The following is an 18,530-nucleotide window of genomic DNA, read 5'->3' as shown; positions in this document are numbered from 1 at the left end:
GTATTTTGTTTACATAATACTGACTTCAAAAGGTTTCCTATGTAAAAACAAACCAAGTAGTTTGGAAGCATGTGCAAAAAATACAAAGCTGACTTTCATTGGCGGAAACCATAAAGCTTAAGAACAGGTTTTAAAAACTTCATGGTTTGAAATTCATAATACTTACAAAACAAAACATAATGTTCTAAAGTTTGTACAGAAATCTCATCGCAAGGGCAGATTAAGACAGATGCTTTGTCATATTGGCCCAGGGGAAAGCAAAGCTTGGATCTCATAGTTCCCAGACAAAATTTAGCTAAGAGTGATCTTTCCCAGGGGCTCTTCACCCAGATCAGATGTGGTTCAAGGATAAATGAAGTTTGGACAATAGCATAGTTTGCAATAAGGTTTTTCTCATTTGCTACTGCTCCCTGGATGTATCACAATAACTCATAAAAAGCTTTTTTGGCTCAGGAGATATCCGCTTTAGTTTGCGAGTGGGGAGATTTAAACAGGGCGATCCATCCTATGGCTTTAGAGGTAGATTGAACATACCTTAGCCAAGGGATAGCATTACCCTTCTCGCAATTCATACAGCCTCTATTCAAAAATGCATTTTTTTTTATTTGATTCAGACCTCACAAGAGATCAACAAATACAGATATTTACAATTATTATTCTTGCGGCTTGAATAAAACTGTTGAATTTCTCATTACAAATGATTAATTATTTATACAACATACAGTTAATACAAATACTAAAATTAAACATTTTTAAAATAACATCAAAAAACTTTAAAAGAAATTAAATAAGTGATAACATACAAATTCATTTGCGGGAGAGTTACACAGCCTAATTAGATCTTGAGCTAACATGGCATTGTATCTTAACTGAATAGGGGATATAAACCGTCATCTAGCCTCTACTAATCTCCTGATTAAGAGTGGTATTCTTGTTTACCAAAACAGGAATCCAGAGCAATAATGGTGCAGCTTTAATTAGATTAGACACATAAGTGATACCCAGTTCCTCATGTAAGAGAAAGTGAGGAGTCAATGGGGTGAGACCAAGCAAACGCTGGCAAATTGGTTTTCCCCGACCTGCAACTTGGTAACGTCTCGGTAGACCCAAACTCTGGCACCATACATTAAAACAGGTGAACATTTTCACCGATAGACTTCCAGAAGAGGCTGGATCGGTTTGTTGCCTACTCTGTTTGCAAAGTCAAACAGAACAGCAACAAAATATACATCAATTAGATATACATGGCATCCATAAGCATTTACAATCAAATGTAATTCCTAGGTTTGGCAAATTAGTAACCTGCTCAATACTCCTTCCCTTGCTAAAGAAGGGGCTTGTTTTAGCTACTCTAGAACCCCATATCAAGTATTTAGTTTTAGAAATACTAGTTTCCAAATCTAAATTTTCCATAAAGGCGACATAACTATCAATTAAAATCCTCAAACTGTTAGGGATGCGAGACATCAAGACAGCATCGTCTGCATAAAGCAGGGCCTGTACTGAAGTGGACTTAATCTTGGGCAAATACTTCCCTGAAGATTGCAGGCAGTAGTTCAAGCCATTTATGTAAATAAGAAACAAGATGGGCTTCAGAACACAGCCTTGGCGCAAACCTCACTGCAAATCAAAGGGATCAGTGCATTCGCCTCCTGGTCCATACCTTACTGTGGCACTAACCACACAGTGTAAAGCTTGTAAGAAAACAACCAAATCAGCATCAAGCTCCGGGATTAATAGGGTTTACCGTAATTTACTACTGTTAACTCTGTCAGAGGCACTGCTTAAATCCCTAAAATAAAGGAACAACGCCCCCCCTTTGACTGTTGCATATTTGTTAATAATCAAATAGAGGATAAAGCACTGTTCTACAGCACCAAGCCCCTCTATGAACCCATATTACACTGAAGAAATCCCTTAGTTTAGGCCAGCCCAGCTCTCATTCCTACTGAAGATACCACATCCAATTATTTTGACCATTGAGTCTAACAGAGAGATTGGCCTATAACAACAGGGATCTTGCCAACAGCCTTTCTTATATACAGGAATGATCACATTGGTAAGCCAAGAACTTAGGAGCCCGCTAATGACAGTACTGTTCATTACATTGGTAATAACGGGTGCCCAAAACTCGATGTTCTCCTTGTAGAGATCCATCGGAACCCCATCAGGCCCAGGGGCCTTCTTCGATGGACTGGCGCTTATCGCCACAGTCACCTCAGTTAAATCGAATCTAATTTTCAATGGAAAAGACAGTGGTAATTCTACATGACTGCAACCTATAGAGCCCATGTAAGAATACATGGATTTAAAATTCTTGATCCAGAGCTCTGCACTAATATTTGTCCCTAATCCATCAGTCTGAGCCTCAGTGATTTTAGGTCAATTAATGATTTTCCCGAAACCCCTGGCGACCTTAGCTACAGTTGCTTGAACAAGGATGTCACACATTTCTTGTTTGACTGCCAACTTTCTGCCACAAATAGCTTTTTTATACTCAATTGGACAAACGGCCAATTTAACCATGTCCTTAGGAACAGATTTAATGGCTTCCTTTAGCCGTTTGTTAGCCGCCCTGCATTCCTCATTAAACCAACCTGGATCAGGTTTGTTACTAACAGGCACAGGACACAGTAGACTATTCTTAATATTAACGTCCAGTGAGACGAAAGCTTGACCAATCAAATCACTAGACTGGTTTAACGACGGATGATGTTCCATGAATAACGATTAAATAGTTTTGATCATTGCACCAAGAAGTGTGGAGAAGTCAGCATCTTGCCAGCTGACAGTTAACCTACTATCATGTGAGGCAATACCCATTAGTCCAGTTAGTGCAGGAGAATGAACTGTTGCCAGGAGATTGGAATACAACTTGAAAATTATTTTTATTGGCATTTGATAATATAAACGTACATTCATCATGTTTCACATAAATGACTGTAATATATAAGGAGCAACGTAGACCATCGTTGATATAGAGAGTACGTTTACATCTTGGCTAGAGTGGATGCGGTCTGTGTTGTAGCAGGTCTTTGCCGGTTAAAAAGAAAAACTGGGGGGAGAACTGAACTGGGATGTGCCATGGGGTTCTTTGTGTTTGGGTCAGGCGTATACTGTGGGTCCGTTATTGCCTACTCTATCGTGCAGCTACTAATCGCCTAGGAGGGCGTGGGTGTGCGGGCTGATGTGGAGGGCCGTTGAGTGTTTCTGCCGGGCGAGGATGGACCCGATGGGTCTAGAGGTAGCGCGGAAAGTTGTGGAGGGGAATCTCCTACCCTGGGAGCTTGTACAGTGTGAGGCTGTGTGGTGTCGGGGGTATGTGAGTCGGTGACCGGGATCTCCGGGGTCTGGGATTGTCTGAATTGGTGCAACAGGAACGCCCATTCTAGGGAGATTGGGACCTTACGGATACCTTTGGCTTCTTCCTCCCGGATTGCGTCTTCCTCGGCCGATGCCCATTTAAGAACTGCCCCCGCCCATGCCGCGATCGGAGGACCTGATGGGGCTCGCCAGTGCATGGCTATACAGCGTTTGGCCAGTAAGTGGGCAAGGAAAACAAAGCGCATTGGTATTTTGTGTCGTTTCCTCCGTCCAAGTATGCCGAGCGCGCAACCCTCCCAGGTAGTCAGGTGGGTCAGCCCGGTAAGATCTCTGATCGTCGAGTGGATAGACGACCAATAGGCCTGAATGCCCGGGCAGGTCCAGAACATGTGGGAAAAAGCTGCATCCCCCGCTTGACAACGAGGGCAGAGGAAGGTCGTGTCGGGGTAGAAGCGTTGAAGGCGCGCTGGCGTTAGGTAGGCCCTATGTAGGATGTGAAATTGTATGTTCTTAAACCAGGCGTTCCTGGAGACTTTTTGGGGGAATTCTATCGCTCTGTCCCACTCGCTATCATGAAATGGTCGCCCCGCTTCCTCCTCCCAGAGGACCCATAGAGATCCCAGTAGTGGGGCTGTCAGTTCTCTAATCGATTTGTATAGCCATGTGGTGAGATGGCGACCCGATCCCATGCGTAAGATTGTGTGGAGAACTGGGTGTGTGGGAGGTTCCCCTAATGTGAGGTCGAAGTATGGTCGGTAGCAGCTGAGAAGTTGGCGGTGAAGCAAGAACTGTCCTGGGGGTAGGTCATAATCATCCATAAGCTGCCGGTATGGCAGGAGCTGTCCCTCTTCAAACAGTGTCTCTGCCTCGGCGATGTCTCTAAACGTTCATTCCCGAAGCATGGCAGATGTAAAGAACCCCCCGTGTCTGGGCCAGCCGACTAGTGGTAGTAATGGTGTGTATGGGGGGCAGTCTGGCGCCATGCGATGTATACGCTGAACGCACTTCCGGGCTATGTCTACTTGTAGAGGGTAGGTTCGTGCAGGGCGGGATCCTGGTATAAGTAGGCGACGCAACTCCGGCATGGGTACATGACCCGCGACCGTACTTGTTTCGAGTGTGTATCTGTCTGCCGTCCAATACGAGAGCCACTGGAGCTGCGATGCTAGAAAGTAGGCTTCAAATGATGGCGCGCCGAGCCCCCCTTGTGTCGTGGGTAACTTCAGCTTTGCTGGCGCGATCCTATGCCGCCCTTTACCCCATATTAAAGAACTGAGGAGTGTGTCCAAGTCCTTGAAGAAGGAGCGAGGCGGGATTACTGGGAGGTTAGTGAAATAATATAAAAGCCGCGGGACCAGTATCATCTTTGCCAGAGCTACCCGGCCGATCGGGGCCAACGGGAGACTCCGCCAGAACCCAATGGAGGATCGTATCCCTGCGAGCGCCCTACAGTGGTTACCCTCGTAGAGGTCGACTGGGGAGTGATATAAACGAATCCCGAGGTATCGGGGGCCCTCTGCTGCCCAATGTATTTTCCGGTCCTCGATCCAGACATCCTGAGAGGGGGCGTCCGGGTGGAGGGGGTATACCATCGACTTGTCCCAGTTCACTTTCAAGCCCGAGGCCTCCGTGAACTCCATCAGAGCGGTCTCGAGTATGGTGAGATCCGCTGTCACATCTCGCAGGTATATGAGGAGGTCGTCTGCGTACATGGATATGCAGTGCGTAACGTCCGCTAGTGGAATACCCCAGGCTTGCCCGTTCCGGCAGAGACGGATAGCCAAGGGTTCCACTGCGAGCGCGAATAATAAAGGTGAGAGGGGGCACCCCTGTCGTGTGCCCCTGTGTATTGCAAATTCCGGGGAGATGTAGCGGCCGAGACGGACCCGAGATGTAAGGTCGGTGTAGAGCAGGCGAGTGTAGGCTAAGAGCGTGGGACCCAGTCCCGCCCGTCCGAGGACGGCAAAGAGGAACTGCCATGTTAGGGTGTCAAACGCCTTCTCAAGGTTCAGAATTAGACACGCCGCCCGAGGGAACCGATTGCCCAGTTGATCCTGGATGTGAAAGAGGCGCCGGATATTATGAGAAGTATTCCTTCCCTGTACAAAACCACATTGGTCAGGATGGTCCAGCGGGTGTATGATTTGTGAGTATCTGTCTGCTAAGATTTTTCCCAGGATTTTGCAGTCCGCCGTAAGTAGTGTGATGGGGCGATAGGAGGCTAGGAGTTGGGGATCCCGGTCGGGTTTCGGGAATGTCACGATCACCGACGCTCTCATGGAACTAGGCAGTTCACCGATTCCGAGTGCCGAGTCCAGCACTGCTGATAAGCGGGGAGTCAGCAGAGGGGCAAAGGTGGCGTAGTATTCGAGTGGAAACCCGTCCAGGCCTGGGGCCTTACCATGGGCCAGGGCTCGTATCGCGCTTGTAATCTCAGTGGCTTGTATCTTTGCATCCAACCCCTTCCTGTCTTCAGCAGAGATCTGGGGGAGGGAGAGAGGGTCTAGAAAGTCGTCGACAGCCCCTGGATCAGGAGATGAGGGGACAGTGTAGACCGCCGAGTAATGTTGGTAAAAAGCCTGGAGGATCTCATCCTGGGATTGCACCAAGGTGCCCTGGGAATTTATGATCGCAGTGATGGGCCGGACTTCAGCATCTTGTTTGGCAAGCCATGCCAAGAGTGTGCCCGTTTTATCACAGTCCTTGTGCATTCGGGTTGCATAAGACCGAAAATTGTGATGTCGAAGATCCATACACGCCTCTTGGTATGCCGATTTGGCTTGGGCGACTTGGGTCGCCGTCACCACCGACTGATCTGCGGCTTTTGTGGCCGTGGCCAGTCGTTGTTCCGCCTTCTCTAGGGCTTGCTCTAAGGTATGTCTTATCCCGACCCTCTGCCTGATACATTCCCCGCGAGCTACCACCTTGAAGCCGTCCCACTCGACCAGGGTCGATGATGCAGTCCCTGCATTATGAGTAAAGTAATCCGAAATGCTGCTTTGGTGGTCATGTGTGAAAACCTGGTCTGTGAGGCGTTCCCGTGTTAATCGCCATGTGGGGACAGGAGGGTGTGGGGGTCTCCACTGGAGACTAAGAAGGTGTGCATCGTGATCTGAAACAACTCTGCCCAAATAATCCGAGTGGCATATATGTGGAAGGAGCGTTGCGGTGCATAGGAATCGGTCAAGTCGAACTCGCAGGTTGTGTGGGATGGAGTGAAAAGAGTAAATACGGGTCTGAGGGTGGTGTAGTCTCCATGCATCTGTGAGCGACCAGTGTGCGACCCATGCTTTAAATCGCTCGATTTGTCTGTAGGTGGAGGAGTGCGGGAGTGGGGGATGCGATCGATCCAATTTCGGATCTAGGATACAGTTAAAGTCCCCGCCTAGTATCCAGGGTACATGCGTGAATTGGGCTAACGAGTTTGTGAGTCGGTCCCAGAATTTGTCCTGATCGACATTCGAGGCGTATACACTTCCCAAGAGGACAGCCCTCCCATCTAAAAGTCCCTCCAGTAGGGCGAATCTGCCGTCGTCGTCCACCACCCGTCTAAGTTCCCGGAATGGGGTTACCGGGCGGATCCATATTAGTGCTCCTCGGGCAAACGAGGAGTATGTCGTGGCGCAGATAAGTCCGCGCCATTTTACTCGCAGCTTGCCCACTTCGGTTGAGTTAAGGTGGGTTTCCTGTAGGCAAAGGATGGACGCTTTCTGTTGCTTCGCATAGGCGTATATCGCATAGCGCTTACGTGGGGTGTGTAGACCGCGTGTATTGAGCGTAAGTATGTTAATGTTTGTGTTGTTCATCAGCTGTGCCATGAGTGGTGGGGTCTGTGTGTGGGTTGGGTGAAGTGCCCGCAGGGCAGGTTGTTTAGTGGTCTCCTAGGGATACGCCGCGCCCGGGGGGAGTAGGCAGGTGGGGGGGTCTGTCCAAGCGGACAGTCTGTGACATGAGGCCCCATGGCAGGGTGGGACATGTTTGAACCGGGATATTAACAACGCAAGGGGGTGTGGGAAACTGTCCCAATACATAGGACTCATCATGTAGGAAACGGTGTGTCCAAACTTCCTCCCGTAGCACGAGGGGGGATAACTGCTCTATGTGATAGGGGGTGACGGCGTGCAAGTGCGAGGCCACCCGTTGAGTGGGCATGTAGAAGGGGCAATGCGCGTTGTATGCAGGGTGTCGGCCCCTGTGTGGGAGACAATGTGTGTGAGGTGAACGTCACATATAAGGATATTGTGCGGCAGTCTGTATGCCTGAGCTGCTTCAGGGCGAGGTAGGAGAGATCAGTCCGTCCAGCAGCCCATCCGCGGTTTGCGGGGTGGCATGGGGGAGTGCCACCAGGTCTGCTCCCGAGATGGTGCCATCGCTGTCGTTTTCGCCGTCTGATGAGAGCATATGTGGGGGTCGGTCTATAGGCTCCGAGGGTCGTGGGGAGCGTAAGTCAATAGCTGCTTGCAGAGCCTTGCGTCTCTCTCGCATTATTTGTTCAAGGTCGGGCGAGTCATGAGAGCCACTTGTTGGTCTGGGCTCGGTGTTACGGATCTTCTTGGGGCGTTTCCGGGTGCGGAAAGTTTTGAGAGGCGAGCCCCTTTGGGGATGAGGGTTGGGCACTCGCGGGAGGCCCCGTTGTGGAGGATCTTTAGGCGGGCTGGGAAAAGCAGAGCGTATTGAATCTGATTGTCTCGTAGTCTCCGCTTTACATCCAGGAAGGAGGATCTCTGCTGTTGTACTGCTCGGGCATAGTCCGGGAAGATCATTATTTGGTTGTTTTCCACCCGTAGTGGTGCCGCCAGTCGCGCCGCCCGGAGTACCGCGTCCTGATCCCGGAAGTGCAAGAACTTAGCTAGGAGTGGCCGAGGCGCCGCTCCAGGCGGGGGCCTCTGGGCCGGCACTCTGTGAGCTCGCTCTATGGAGAAAAAGGCTGTGCGGTCTGAGGACGGGGTGAAGGATTTCAGCCATGTGTCCATATAGTCTATGGGGTTTCCTCTCTCGATGCCCTCCGGTAGTCCCAGCACTCGGATGTTGCAGCGTCTCGAGCGACCTTCCAAATCGTTCGCGCGCTCCTCCACTGCGTTTAGACGGGTGAGGACCCCTTGGAGCGTCGTCTGGTGTTCTTTCAGCGTTGGCTGTATTTCCTCTAGCGTCCGTTCTTCTGTGCGCACCCGGTCAGCTAGTTTACGGTGATCATCACGGAGAAGGTTGACATCTGTCGCCAGGGTACCAAGGCGCTCCTCCATAGACAGACGGGACAACTCGATGGCGGCTAGGACCTTATCCAGCTTGTCCGAGATTGATAGGTCTGTGGGGGACGCCGTACCGGGGGTCCAGGTCGAGGTTTTTGGCATGTTCTCCGGGGCTGTCTCCGAGACCGTATGGTGTTGGGCAGGCCTTGATTTCCCCATCTTGGCTTCACACGAGGTGGATGGGCCAGCGTCGCCGGTCAGGTCTCAGGAGCCCGCAGTGGTGCCAGGGGTCCGCGAAGGGCGCGGTGGTAGAGGACGACGAGAGAGCGGCACCGGAGGATAGCGGCCCGGGCCGGTATTCTGGGTCTCCCTCCGCAGACCGGGCACAGGAGCCACCGAGGTCAGACCTCAGGAGCCACCCGCACGGCGCCCCCAGCCGCAGAACACCCAAACAGGGATCACGTCTGTCTCCGATGCCGCGGATGGGAACTCTCTTGCGGCGTCTGCGTATTCTGGGGGCGCCCCCCACGGGCTCGAGAGTACTCCACTCTGTGGCCGGGTAGATCAAGTCTCCTCCGAGAGCCCCCGACAAAGGCGAGACCCCCACAATCCCTCAGGGCGTAGTCGACGAGGCCTGGTCGTGTGTGGTGGGGGAGCGCGGGCTCAAGTCACGCTTCCCCAGAGTCACTGCCCGCTTCGTGTCTCCTTGTATGACTACTGTGCCCGGTGTCCGGGGCGCCCCCTTCAAGGTGTAGGGCTCATCACCACCTCGCGCCGGTGCGGCCCGTCGCGCCGGCACTCTCCGATCACCGAGGCCCCCCGGAGGCACCAGGGGGCTCCCAGGCAGTCCGCAGTGGGTAGACGGAGGGTGGGACAGGCGGGGGTGCACCAACCCCCCCGGATGCCGCTGAGGCGGTCGTCGCTGTGTCCATCCTGAATGTAGAGGCCTCACTGGTAGTGTAGGAGAGGGTCCGGTGTCTTCCCGGCGGCCATGTTAAGGTCAGGCAGGCCTCGTGGGGGAAGGTCGAGATACCCCCAGGTCGCGTTGATCCCGCCGGGTCCCAGCGCTTCCCCTCAGCCTCCTTGGGAGCCGGTCATCAGGTGTACCTGGGGCTCTTGTTGGCAGCGTCCGGGTCTGCTCCCGGCTTACAGCAGGCACTCCGTGTCCAAGATGGCGGGTCCGCCCGGGACGGCGATGTTCCCCCGCCTCGCGGCGTCCCGCCTTGGTGTCCCCGGGTCCGCTCCCGGCTCTTCTCGGTTAGGTAGCCGTGCAGGGACCGCGCGATGCGCCGCTGTCCTCGACGTCTCTCCCCACACCGTCCCCGTCTCGCTCACGGGAGTCTCGGCGCCATCTTAGGTCCTGGGCTGCGGCGTTGTCGAGTCCATCCAGGTAAAGCCTCGTTCCTGAGGCTCAGGACACAATCAGGCGTCCCACTGTATCTCACCACCATGCAGGCATATTCCGGTGCTCTCTGAGCCGTCGAGCACCCGCTACGACGCTCCGTAGCGCTGCAGAGAGGCGCCCAAGCGCGGAGCCTCAGCTATGCATGACCGCCATCGTGGCTGGCTTCGCCACGCCCCCGAGATTGGAATACAACTTAATGGGGTTCTGATCACTACAAGCACTTGGTGAAAGAACTACTGAAGGGTTCTAACATGCCCATAAGGGGAGAGATAAATAAATATTCTAAGTTTGTATCCCAACCTCTACCAGTAAAGGTTGATGTTTCAGTATCAATGTCTCCCTGTAATTCAACTGCATTATACAACCCAAATTCTAGCAGGGACTTAAACAGCTTTTCACCCCTAGGGTCAGTATTACCGGTCATATAATCCTTGGGATATGCTTGAAAAGGCTGAAGCTCTGTGTGATTGGAACCAAGTTTGGCTTTAAAATCCCCCCCCCAATTAAAATATTAAAATGATTAAACATTGAAAAACACCTTCTACATAAACATTGCACAGTAAAAGACAAAACATCTGTATTGCAAGTATTACTGGAAGTACCAACAGCATTGTAATGATTAATAACACAAAAATGACACTTGTTAGAATGAACCAGCCAGGGTATTTCCAAGCCCGCTTGATTTGTAGGCACAGGAATAATCACAAGATCACAAGTTATACAGACGAAAGCCATTAAGCCTCCACTTGCTCTTCCTCTAATAGACCTGTGGGCTGGAACGCAAAAACTCTGGTAGCTTTCCCAAGTGAGATGTTCCAGGCACCAAGTTGCTTGAAGAATGACAAGATCAAAGGGGCAGATTTACACGCCCCTTGCGACACACTTGCGCCACCATTGCGTCACTTTTTGTGATGCATCGGCGGCGTAAACAATGTTCCAGGTTATGGCCAATTTACAACGTGGCACATCTAGGGAGAAGCATCACCTTGTAAACCCCTGTGCCACATTATACCTGCATCGGGTATGATGTATGCAGGGTGGGCATTCCCACGCTTGGAAAGCCTTGTAGAAGTGACGCAGTGAAATCTACAAGATTTCACTACGCTACTTCTAGGATGCCACTGCATCAAAACCTTACACCTGCTTAGAGCAGGCGTAAGGAATGACGCAGTGTATTAGGTATAGGCCTCCCCCAAGCATTGCTGGAGTTGCGTCATGCTTGCATCAACAGATCCGTCAGAATTTCTGATCAGTCAATCCTTGCGCCATGTTGGTGCAAGGGTTTTGCAGTCTGGCGCAGGGAAACAGACGCATCGATACAGATGCATCAGTTTCTTGTAAATAAGCCCCATTATTTTTAACATAGGTAAGCCAATCCTCATTGTCTAACTTGGGCATCAAACCGGACACATTCCAACAAATCCGGTTCAGCAGGGGACCTGAGCTACCATTCCTCATAGGGCTGAGCATGGTAGTGATGGTGGCTTGATTATCAGGCTTTGTGACCTCTGTTAACTGACTGCAGGGAAAAGCTAAGGCGACAGAAATATCAGCTGCCTGAAAGTCTGGTTGGGATCTTTCTCTAAGAGGTTCCGACCAACTATGTGCACAGTTCAAATCACCAGCGCGCCAATGACATCAGTCCATATCACTAAAATCCATCAGATGTGCAAAACGATTGTCACAAGGAATTCTAGGATCTTCTAACTGAGAAGGAACTTGTGCCCTGGATAAAGAGGTAGGAGTCTGGCCCATTTGTAACTGTCTATAGACAAAGCCCAAGGGCAAAATGCTTATATTTTCCTCCATATCCAAAATCCGTTGATGTTGGGACAGCAACCGCTTGGCAAGGATCGAATGTCTAAAGTTTATGATCATGAAATCACCACAACATAACCTTGCTGTTGGCCCAATCCAGTCCACTTTTCGTACCATAAGGGTATTGTTGCATTCCCAAACATTAAAATTCAAGTTATCTAGGAGCCAGTGACAAACTTAGTTCTTGTAACTGAATAGTAGGCTCTGATTTAGACTCCTCTAACTTCACCACGTTGGTCATGATGACAACAAAAGGACAGCTTTGAGGAGGGAGATTTATGTGCAGAAAGAATGTTTGGGCTTTAGGTCAGAGGTAGGAGGTGGGTAGTTACAATTGGGTACATAAGCCACTCTAACAGGGGTAACAAGGAGGATATGCCCCTCAGGAGGCCTACAGCAAGATGTTTGAGTGATATTCTTGACTAACGCAGGTATACCGCCAGGTATATTGCACTTAAACTTAGACGTCAGTGCTACGTAATAGAGGAAGATGTCTCGGCGGAGGAGGGCATAATATGGTGCTGACAGGTTCTAGTAATCTTGGCAATTTCAGCATTAAGTTTAACACGTTTTACTATTAGGGAATAATTAAGAACAGCTACATAGTTGGAGAAAAACGTAGCCCATACAAAGTCATCATAGCTGCTAGGCAGATTAGGATCCATAGTAGCAGAGAGACCAGAGGTATTATTGAGCATATCTTTGAGTCTAGGAGTCTTGTTGTAGTGTTTCTCTTTCACTTAGCAGCAGGGGTGCTAATATGAAGCGTCTGCTGAGCTTATGGTACCTGGGCAAGACCAGAAGGCATAGTATTGAACATTTCAACCACATTAGTCAAATGGGCCACAGGCTTCCCCTGTGCAACAGAACAAAGGTCAGTTGGCATTGGCATATTTGTTGAGCCAGCTAAATCTAATGAAAGACGCCTTTCCGCCAAATCTATTTCCCTACTAATAACACTTACTGCTTTAGCCAAGAAAGTGTCCATAGTCAAGCTGTTAGGGCCCAAAGTGGTTTGGGGGTTTAGGGCTTTCCTTTTCCCCATGACTTGTATCAAAAAGCCCAACGGCAGGAAGGCCACACTCCAAACTGTTGGGGATGAGCAAGTATACAGGCAGGTAGATTGTACAGCAAAGCAGAGCATAATACCAAAGCCTTCACTGGAGCCCCATAAAGTATCCCTGAATAGCAGCAAAGAGAAACCAAATAACAGGTACCTTACTTCTTTGGGGCCATAGACAGAAAAGGCTCCTTATGGGAAAACCTAGAGGATTGGCCCAACCCAGCCTCGAACGGCCGTGGATGGGTGTTGACAGGCTCGCTCTTGGCCCAGTCTTCGTCCGGGCAGGTGCCTGGGTGCGTACCACGGTACAGGGGCTGTGGGCTTCCTTTAAATGCTGGCTCCCCAGCCTCCAACCAATCAGCAGGCAGCCTGGTACTTGGAGTCCGGTCCCAGGCTAGTGGAAGAAGCAGGCTGGAGTGTCCCGTGCTGCGGGGGCTACGGTATCCTATAATAGCTGGCTCCGCTGCCTCCAACCAATCAGCACAAGAAGCAGACAGCCTGGAACTTGCTGTCCTGTGCCACACAAGTGGAAGAAGCAGGCCAGTGTGTCCCAACAGACATAAATCTGTCTGGGGGATTCCTCTACATCCTCTCTTCATGTTTCACCATGCAGGCCTGGGTCTCCCAGAATGGAACCCATAGTCTGCCATATATTATAACAGCCACAGGCACATACACACCAAGCACATGCATTTAACACGCACACACTGCACAGTACTCCATAATTCCTTCCCAGGCACACATACACCCAGGGCAGATACACCACTCCTGCACTGCGTGGACCTTCACATCAAACTGATGTAGGCCAAGGGGTGAGGTAAGCACACAGCAGCACTGAGCTTTTAATGAGTGAGTCTGTACGCCTCAATCCAGTTACGCAGGTTAAAAAGGACCTGTTCACTCCTACTGGTCTCTACAAATGCCACCACCATGCTTGTGCTGCTTAACTCCTGGTAGAGGCAGCAGCCTTTCCCCCACTATAAGGGTAGCAATTTGGGCCCCTGTCCCAGTCCAACAAAACCGCAATTGGTGAGACAGGTCGTTAGCAGAGCAGTTTGCAGGACTGACATTCTGAATTATGCAATAACTATTGCACCCCCACAGCTTTCACCTGACAGGTCTGGCTGGACAGGTAAAACGTGATGAGATTTATTAGCATAAATGGTCTAGAAGAAAGGCAAAACATGCAGAATTCAGTGCAATAAAAAACAATCACTGTATACAGATGACGCGGTCCTCCTGGTATGCACTGCGAATGGGTTACAGTCACTGTTGGACTAATTCACGAAGTATATGAAGGGCCGAATTTAAATGTCAATTAAAAAACAGACTTTTGTCATGATTTGTGGAAAAGGAGGCCCTAAGTCTGGAAAGTTTGTATTAAAACATTTAGATCCCTACAGGGTCTACATTTTGTTATGTGGAGGTCCTGTTTGACTATCATGGGATTAGGCACCCCAAATTTGTCTCCAAACCGAGCAGATAAAGAAGATGGCGATGTCTGTCTTCCAGTTCACTTCAAAAATAGGCTCTAGGCTAAGTAAAGAGATTCTTACAATATATACTGGTAAATGCAATTGAGCTGCCACTTTTGGTATAGTACATGGGGTTATTCCAATTGTCGAGCCATGCAACGGACAAAGATCATAATCCTCAAAGGATTATTAGCCGTCCCCCAAACCACCCCAGCATGTATTTGCTATAAGGAAGTGGGTATTCCCTATATTAAGGATATTGTCAGATTAAGGCCAATGCAGCTTTGACATTCAATCTGGTTGAAACACGAATCTACCTTAAGCAGGGCTCTAATCATCGACTGCCTATCCCTGGGTTCCTCCTAAACAATTGCTTGGTTAGAGTTTATTAAATCTAAACATGAAGTTGTGGGCTAGATCTGGTTGATACCAGTGGCGGCTGTTGTGGTGGGTAGCACAAGGGAATAAAAAAAGAAAATATTACTTACCTGCTGGCCGCCACCTCTGTCATCTTCTGTTTCTATTGATTTCCAACATCACATAGACTCCCAGACTCCCCTAAGCCAATCACGGCGCCGCTGTCATGCTGGTAATAGCATTACCAGTATGACAGCAGTGTCGTGATTGGTCTGAGCAGCCTGGTTTGCCGCTCAGACAGTGCCTGGGGCTGTTCACCACCTGGCTGTGCAACACAGCCGGGTGGAGAAATGCTGAGTGCGCATGTCAGTTTTGCCATCCTAAAGCGGCCAGCCAAGTGGTCATGTGCACTTATGGTGCCCACCACTCCTCCTCCCTACTCCGTCCCGATAGCTTAGTCCAGCCCCGCCCCACCCTAGACTGCCTGAGTGCTGAAAAATAAAATCATAATAACATTGTTTTATTATCATTTTATTTTTCCTGTTTGCATTGCTGAGAGCAGTGGGGCAACACACCTCAGCCTTAACGGAGGAGCCACCACTGGGTCATACAGAATGTAGTATTTCTTCCACCATCACAAAAATGATTAAACTTGAACTTAAGCAGAAACTGAAAGGACTGGAAAGTGAGGCTACGGAGGAACGAGAAATGGCCAAGAGCTCATTGCAGCCCATGCGTCAATTTCTTTACGTTACGGCCTGCAGTTTTATTTGATGCATATTTTTTTATTCACCATTGTTGCATTTTACCTCGTTTTTGTTTAGGTAGAGTCCATTTTATGGTGGCACATCCTATATCAGAGCAATGGTTTAAAGGGAATAGAGTACGTCCCTGCGATGGACTGTCTGCACAAAACACCTTACACTTAGTCAGTTTTTGTAAGTTTTATGAATTTCCTACAGCAGGTTTTCTAAAACAATTTGTATTCAATTTTAAATAGTGCCAACCTGCTCTTTTATATTTACAATCAATACAAGCTTCACCCATCTGTACTGCTGCTTTAAAGTTTTGTTACTAAAGCTGTGAGGATTAGAAAAGCCGTACCTGACATGCATGTGAAATGTATTTGATCATATGATTATTCCTTTTTAACGTGTTTTTGTATTTATTGTTTTATGCTATCTTTTATGATTAAGAAATACTAATCGAATAAACATTATTTGAACTTGACCAAATCATTGTGTTATGCTTCATTTCCATGGCTAAAACTTTAACTCAAAGGTATTTACTTCACCAGGTTCCCTCCCTGGGATATCAGTATTTATCACATGTGGTAAAAATTCTTCCACCCTCATAATCAGGGCTTAGATCGATTAAAACAAGACCAGAGCTGTCCCAGAGCTTCCAAAAGATGAAAGACCAAAAAGTGAAGCAAAACAATCAACAATATTAAAGCATCAGGAAATCAAGGAGAAATAGAAAATAAAAGACAGTTAAATGTCATGGTTCATGAAAAGGAGAATAAACAAAGACATGCAGTTTGAGATTGGTCAGGTGAAACCAGAATAAGAAGAATTAGATTGTTAAACCGAGATAAAAAGTGTGCGGAAATAATAAGATGCGTGCAAGCAAAAACACAAGCTACATCTGAATATGAATACCACAATATGAGAAATTAATACATTTAAATAGCATTTTGGCTTACCTGCTACAGATGAAAGCAGTGGCCACTGATATAAGTACAATCACAAATGCTAAGAGTACTAACATATGTGTGTAGTGGAAAGCTGGAGGATTACCTAGGGAAAGCAATGATGGAAATTGATATCACACACATTGATGGCAGATAATCCTAATCTAATTTACAGAATGATTAATACCTAATCAGGTTCACAAAAGCTTAATGAAGAGCATGTCTTGCATATGATCCATTCCTTCAAAATAAAAGGACTGCATTTAGCTGATTATTCTATGACCACTTGGGACACGCTTAAGGATGGGAACGATAAAGAGAACGGAAGGAGGAAATATTTTATTGTCATGAAGTAGTCTTACTTACTGGTAATCTTCATTATCTCCAAGGTAGTTGCTAGATAATCAAAACTATGATGCAAAGGAGTACATTTTGGCATAATGATGACCATTGGTGGGCAAGCAGACGTTTACTTCTTAATCCATTTTCTCACCATGTAAGATACATTGAACCACCAGAATCACTATACTGGACCCCACACATGCTACAACACATCATAAATGTTGTCAGAGATACAACAGGAGATTGACTGTCACACAAAATTGAGATCCCCTGAACCAAAAGAAGCAGCTCCTTCAACCATGAAACATCATCCTTATTGAACGATGAAGGCATTCGGACAAGACCATGCTGCCACCATATATGCATCAACAAGCGGAACACTCATTGCCTTTCCTCATGCATCACTCATTCATATTGTTGACCAACCCTGAATCAAGGAAGGAGACAAAATGTTTGTTCGCAATGACCTTCCTCTCTGCGTGGAAGTCTCACATATGAGAGGAGAAAGCAAAACAACATCTCTGACTGTATGAACAAGGAATGGTTTGCACCGACAAACCAGGAGGTGCAGGAACTTAATGAAAAACTAGGAAAAAGAGTTGTCAACAGTGGACTGTAAGCAACTTGTTAAGGAACCATCCGAAGGACATACCTCATTCTTCCCGTGTACTACTTTTGCATTACTTTAATGTACATTTAATTTCATATTATAGAAAAGGTTTACATATATCTACAATAAATTTAAGAAAATACATGAAATACATAGACTGGATTTAGTACGACGTGATTTATGGATACACTGTAAAAATATGAAAACGTATAAATGACTAATCAAAGAAACCACAAATTCGGTTGGTCTCTTATTGGGAATTGGACTGGATGAAAAATTGTTTTTTTGCACGCTAGATTGGTGTCAATCACAGTGATAACCTGCCCTTTTCACTAGACCCACTTCCTCCTACTATGGGTGAAAAAAGTGAACTGATGCAAAATTGGTTAGTTGGAATCAGTTCAGGACGTTTAAGCGGATAGGGATAGGAATCCTCACATTTTTCTAGTTCTCCTGCAAACGGGATTTGGTGTTTAACCAAATATGTCTCCCCAAAAAAAAGTAAAATCTAAAGTGTACGCCTCTTCGCTGACCTCTAGCAAGTATCTTTTCTAGTTATACGATGCACTGGCTTCTCCACAGAGGACAAATTTACAAGCAAAAGATTATCTGTTTCCCCAGCAATAACATCTAGAGACATATTTACAAGAACTGACGCATTGGCATTGATTTCTTGCACCTGATGCAAATGCTCTAACGACCCCATGGATGCGCTGTACTTACAATACAGTGCTCCAAGGCAATCAATCAATCAATCATAGCATTTGTAAAGCGCACTACATACCCGTGAGGGTCTCAAGGCGCTAGGGGTGGGGGGGGGGGATGCTGCTACTGTTTGAAGAGCCAGGTCTTGAGGAGTCTCCTGAAGGTTAGGAGGTCTTCGGTCTGCCGTAGGCGGATGGGAAGGGTGTTCCACGTCTTGGCGGCGAGGTGGGAGAATTATCTGCCGCCGGCGGTCACTCTTCGGATGCGGGGGACGGTGGCGAGGGTGGGGGTGTAGAGGCTGAGTCGGCTGTTGAGGTATGCTGGTCCGGTATCGTGGAGTGCCTTGTGTGTGTGGGTGAGGAGTTTGAAGATAATCCTCTTGTTGATGGGGAGCCAGTGCAGGTCTCTCAGGTGGGGTGTGATGGGGCTGCAGCAGGGTATGTCGAGGATCACGCGTGCGGAGGCGTTCTGGATGCGTTGGAGCCGTTTCAGGAGTTTGGCCGGGGCTCCTGCGTAGAGGGCGTTGTCGTAGTCCAGTCAACTGCTGAC

The 18,530-nt window shown here is 48.3% G+C and overlaps 1 protein-coding gene across 4 annotated transcripts in view; it reads right to left on the bottom strand.

Moving 5' to 3' along the window:
* Window positions 1–18,530, bottom strand: part of LOC146805453 (granulocyte-macrophage colony-stimulating factor receptor subunit alpha-like) — a 331,580-nt gene that overhangs the window by 44,699 nt on the left and 268,351 nt on the right. For all 4 annotated transcript variants that reach the window (XM_085622681.1, XM_085622682.1, XM_085622683.1 and 1 more), the window contains one exon: window positions 16,337–16,430. In XM_085622681.1, the coding sequence (XP_085478807.1) occupies window positions 16,337–16,430 (94 nt within the window). The remainder of the gene's footprint in view (window positions 1–16,336; window positions 16,431–18,530) is intronic.

The sequence above is a fragment of the Triturus cristatus genome, chromosome 8 (assembly GCF_964204655.1).
Source record: "Triturus cristatus chromosome 8, aTriCri1.1, whole genome shotgun sequence".
Taxonomy (NCBI): Eukaryota; Metazoa; Chordata; class Amphibia; order Caudata; family Salamandridae; genus Triturus; species Triturus cristatus.
The sequence above is the reverse complement of the archived record's forward strand: the minus strand, read 5'-3'. Positions and strand labels throughout refer to the sequence as shown.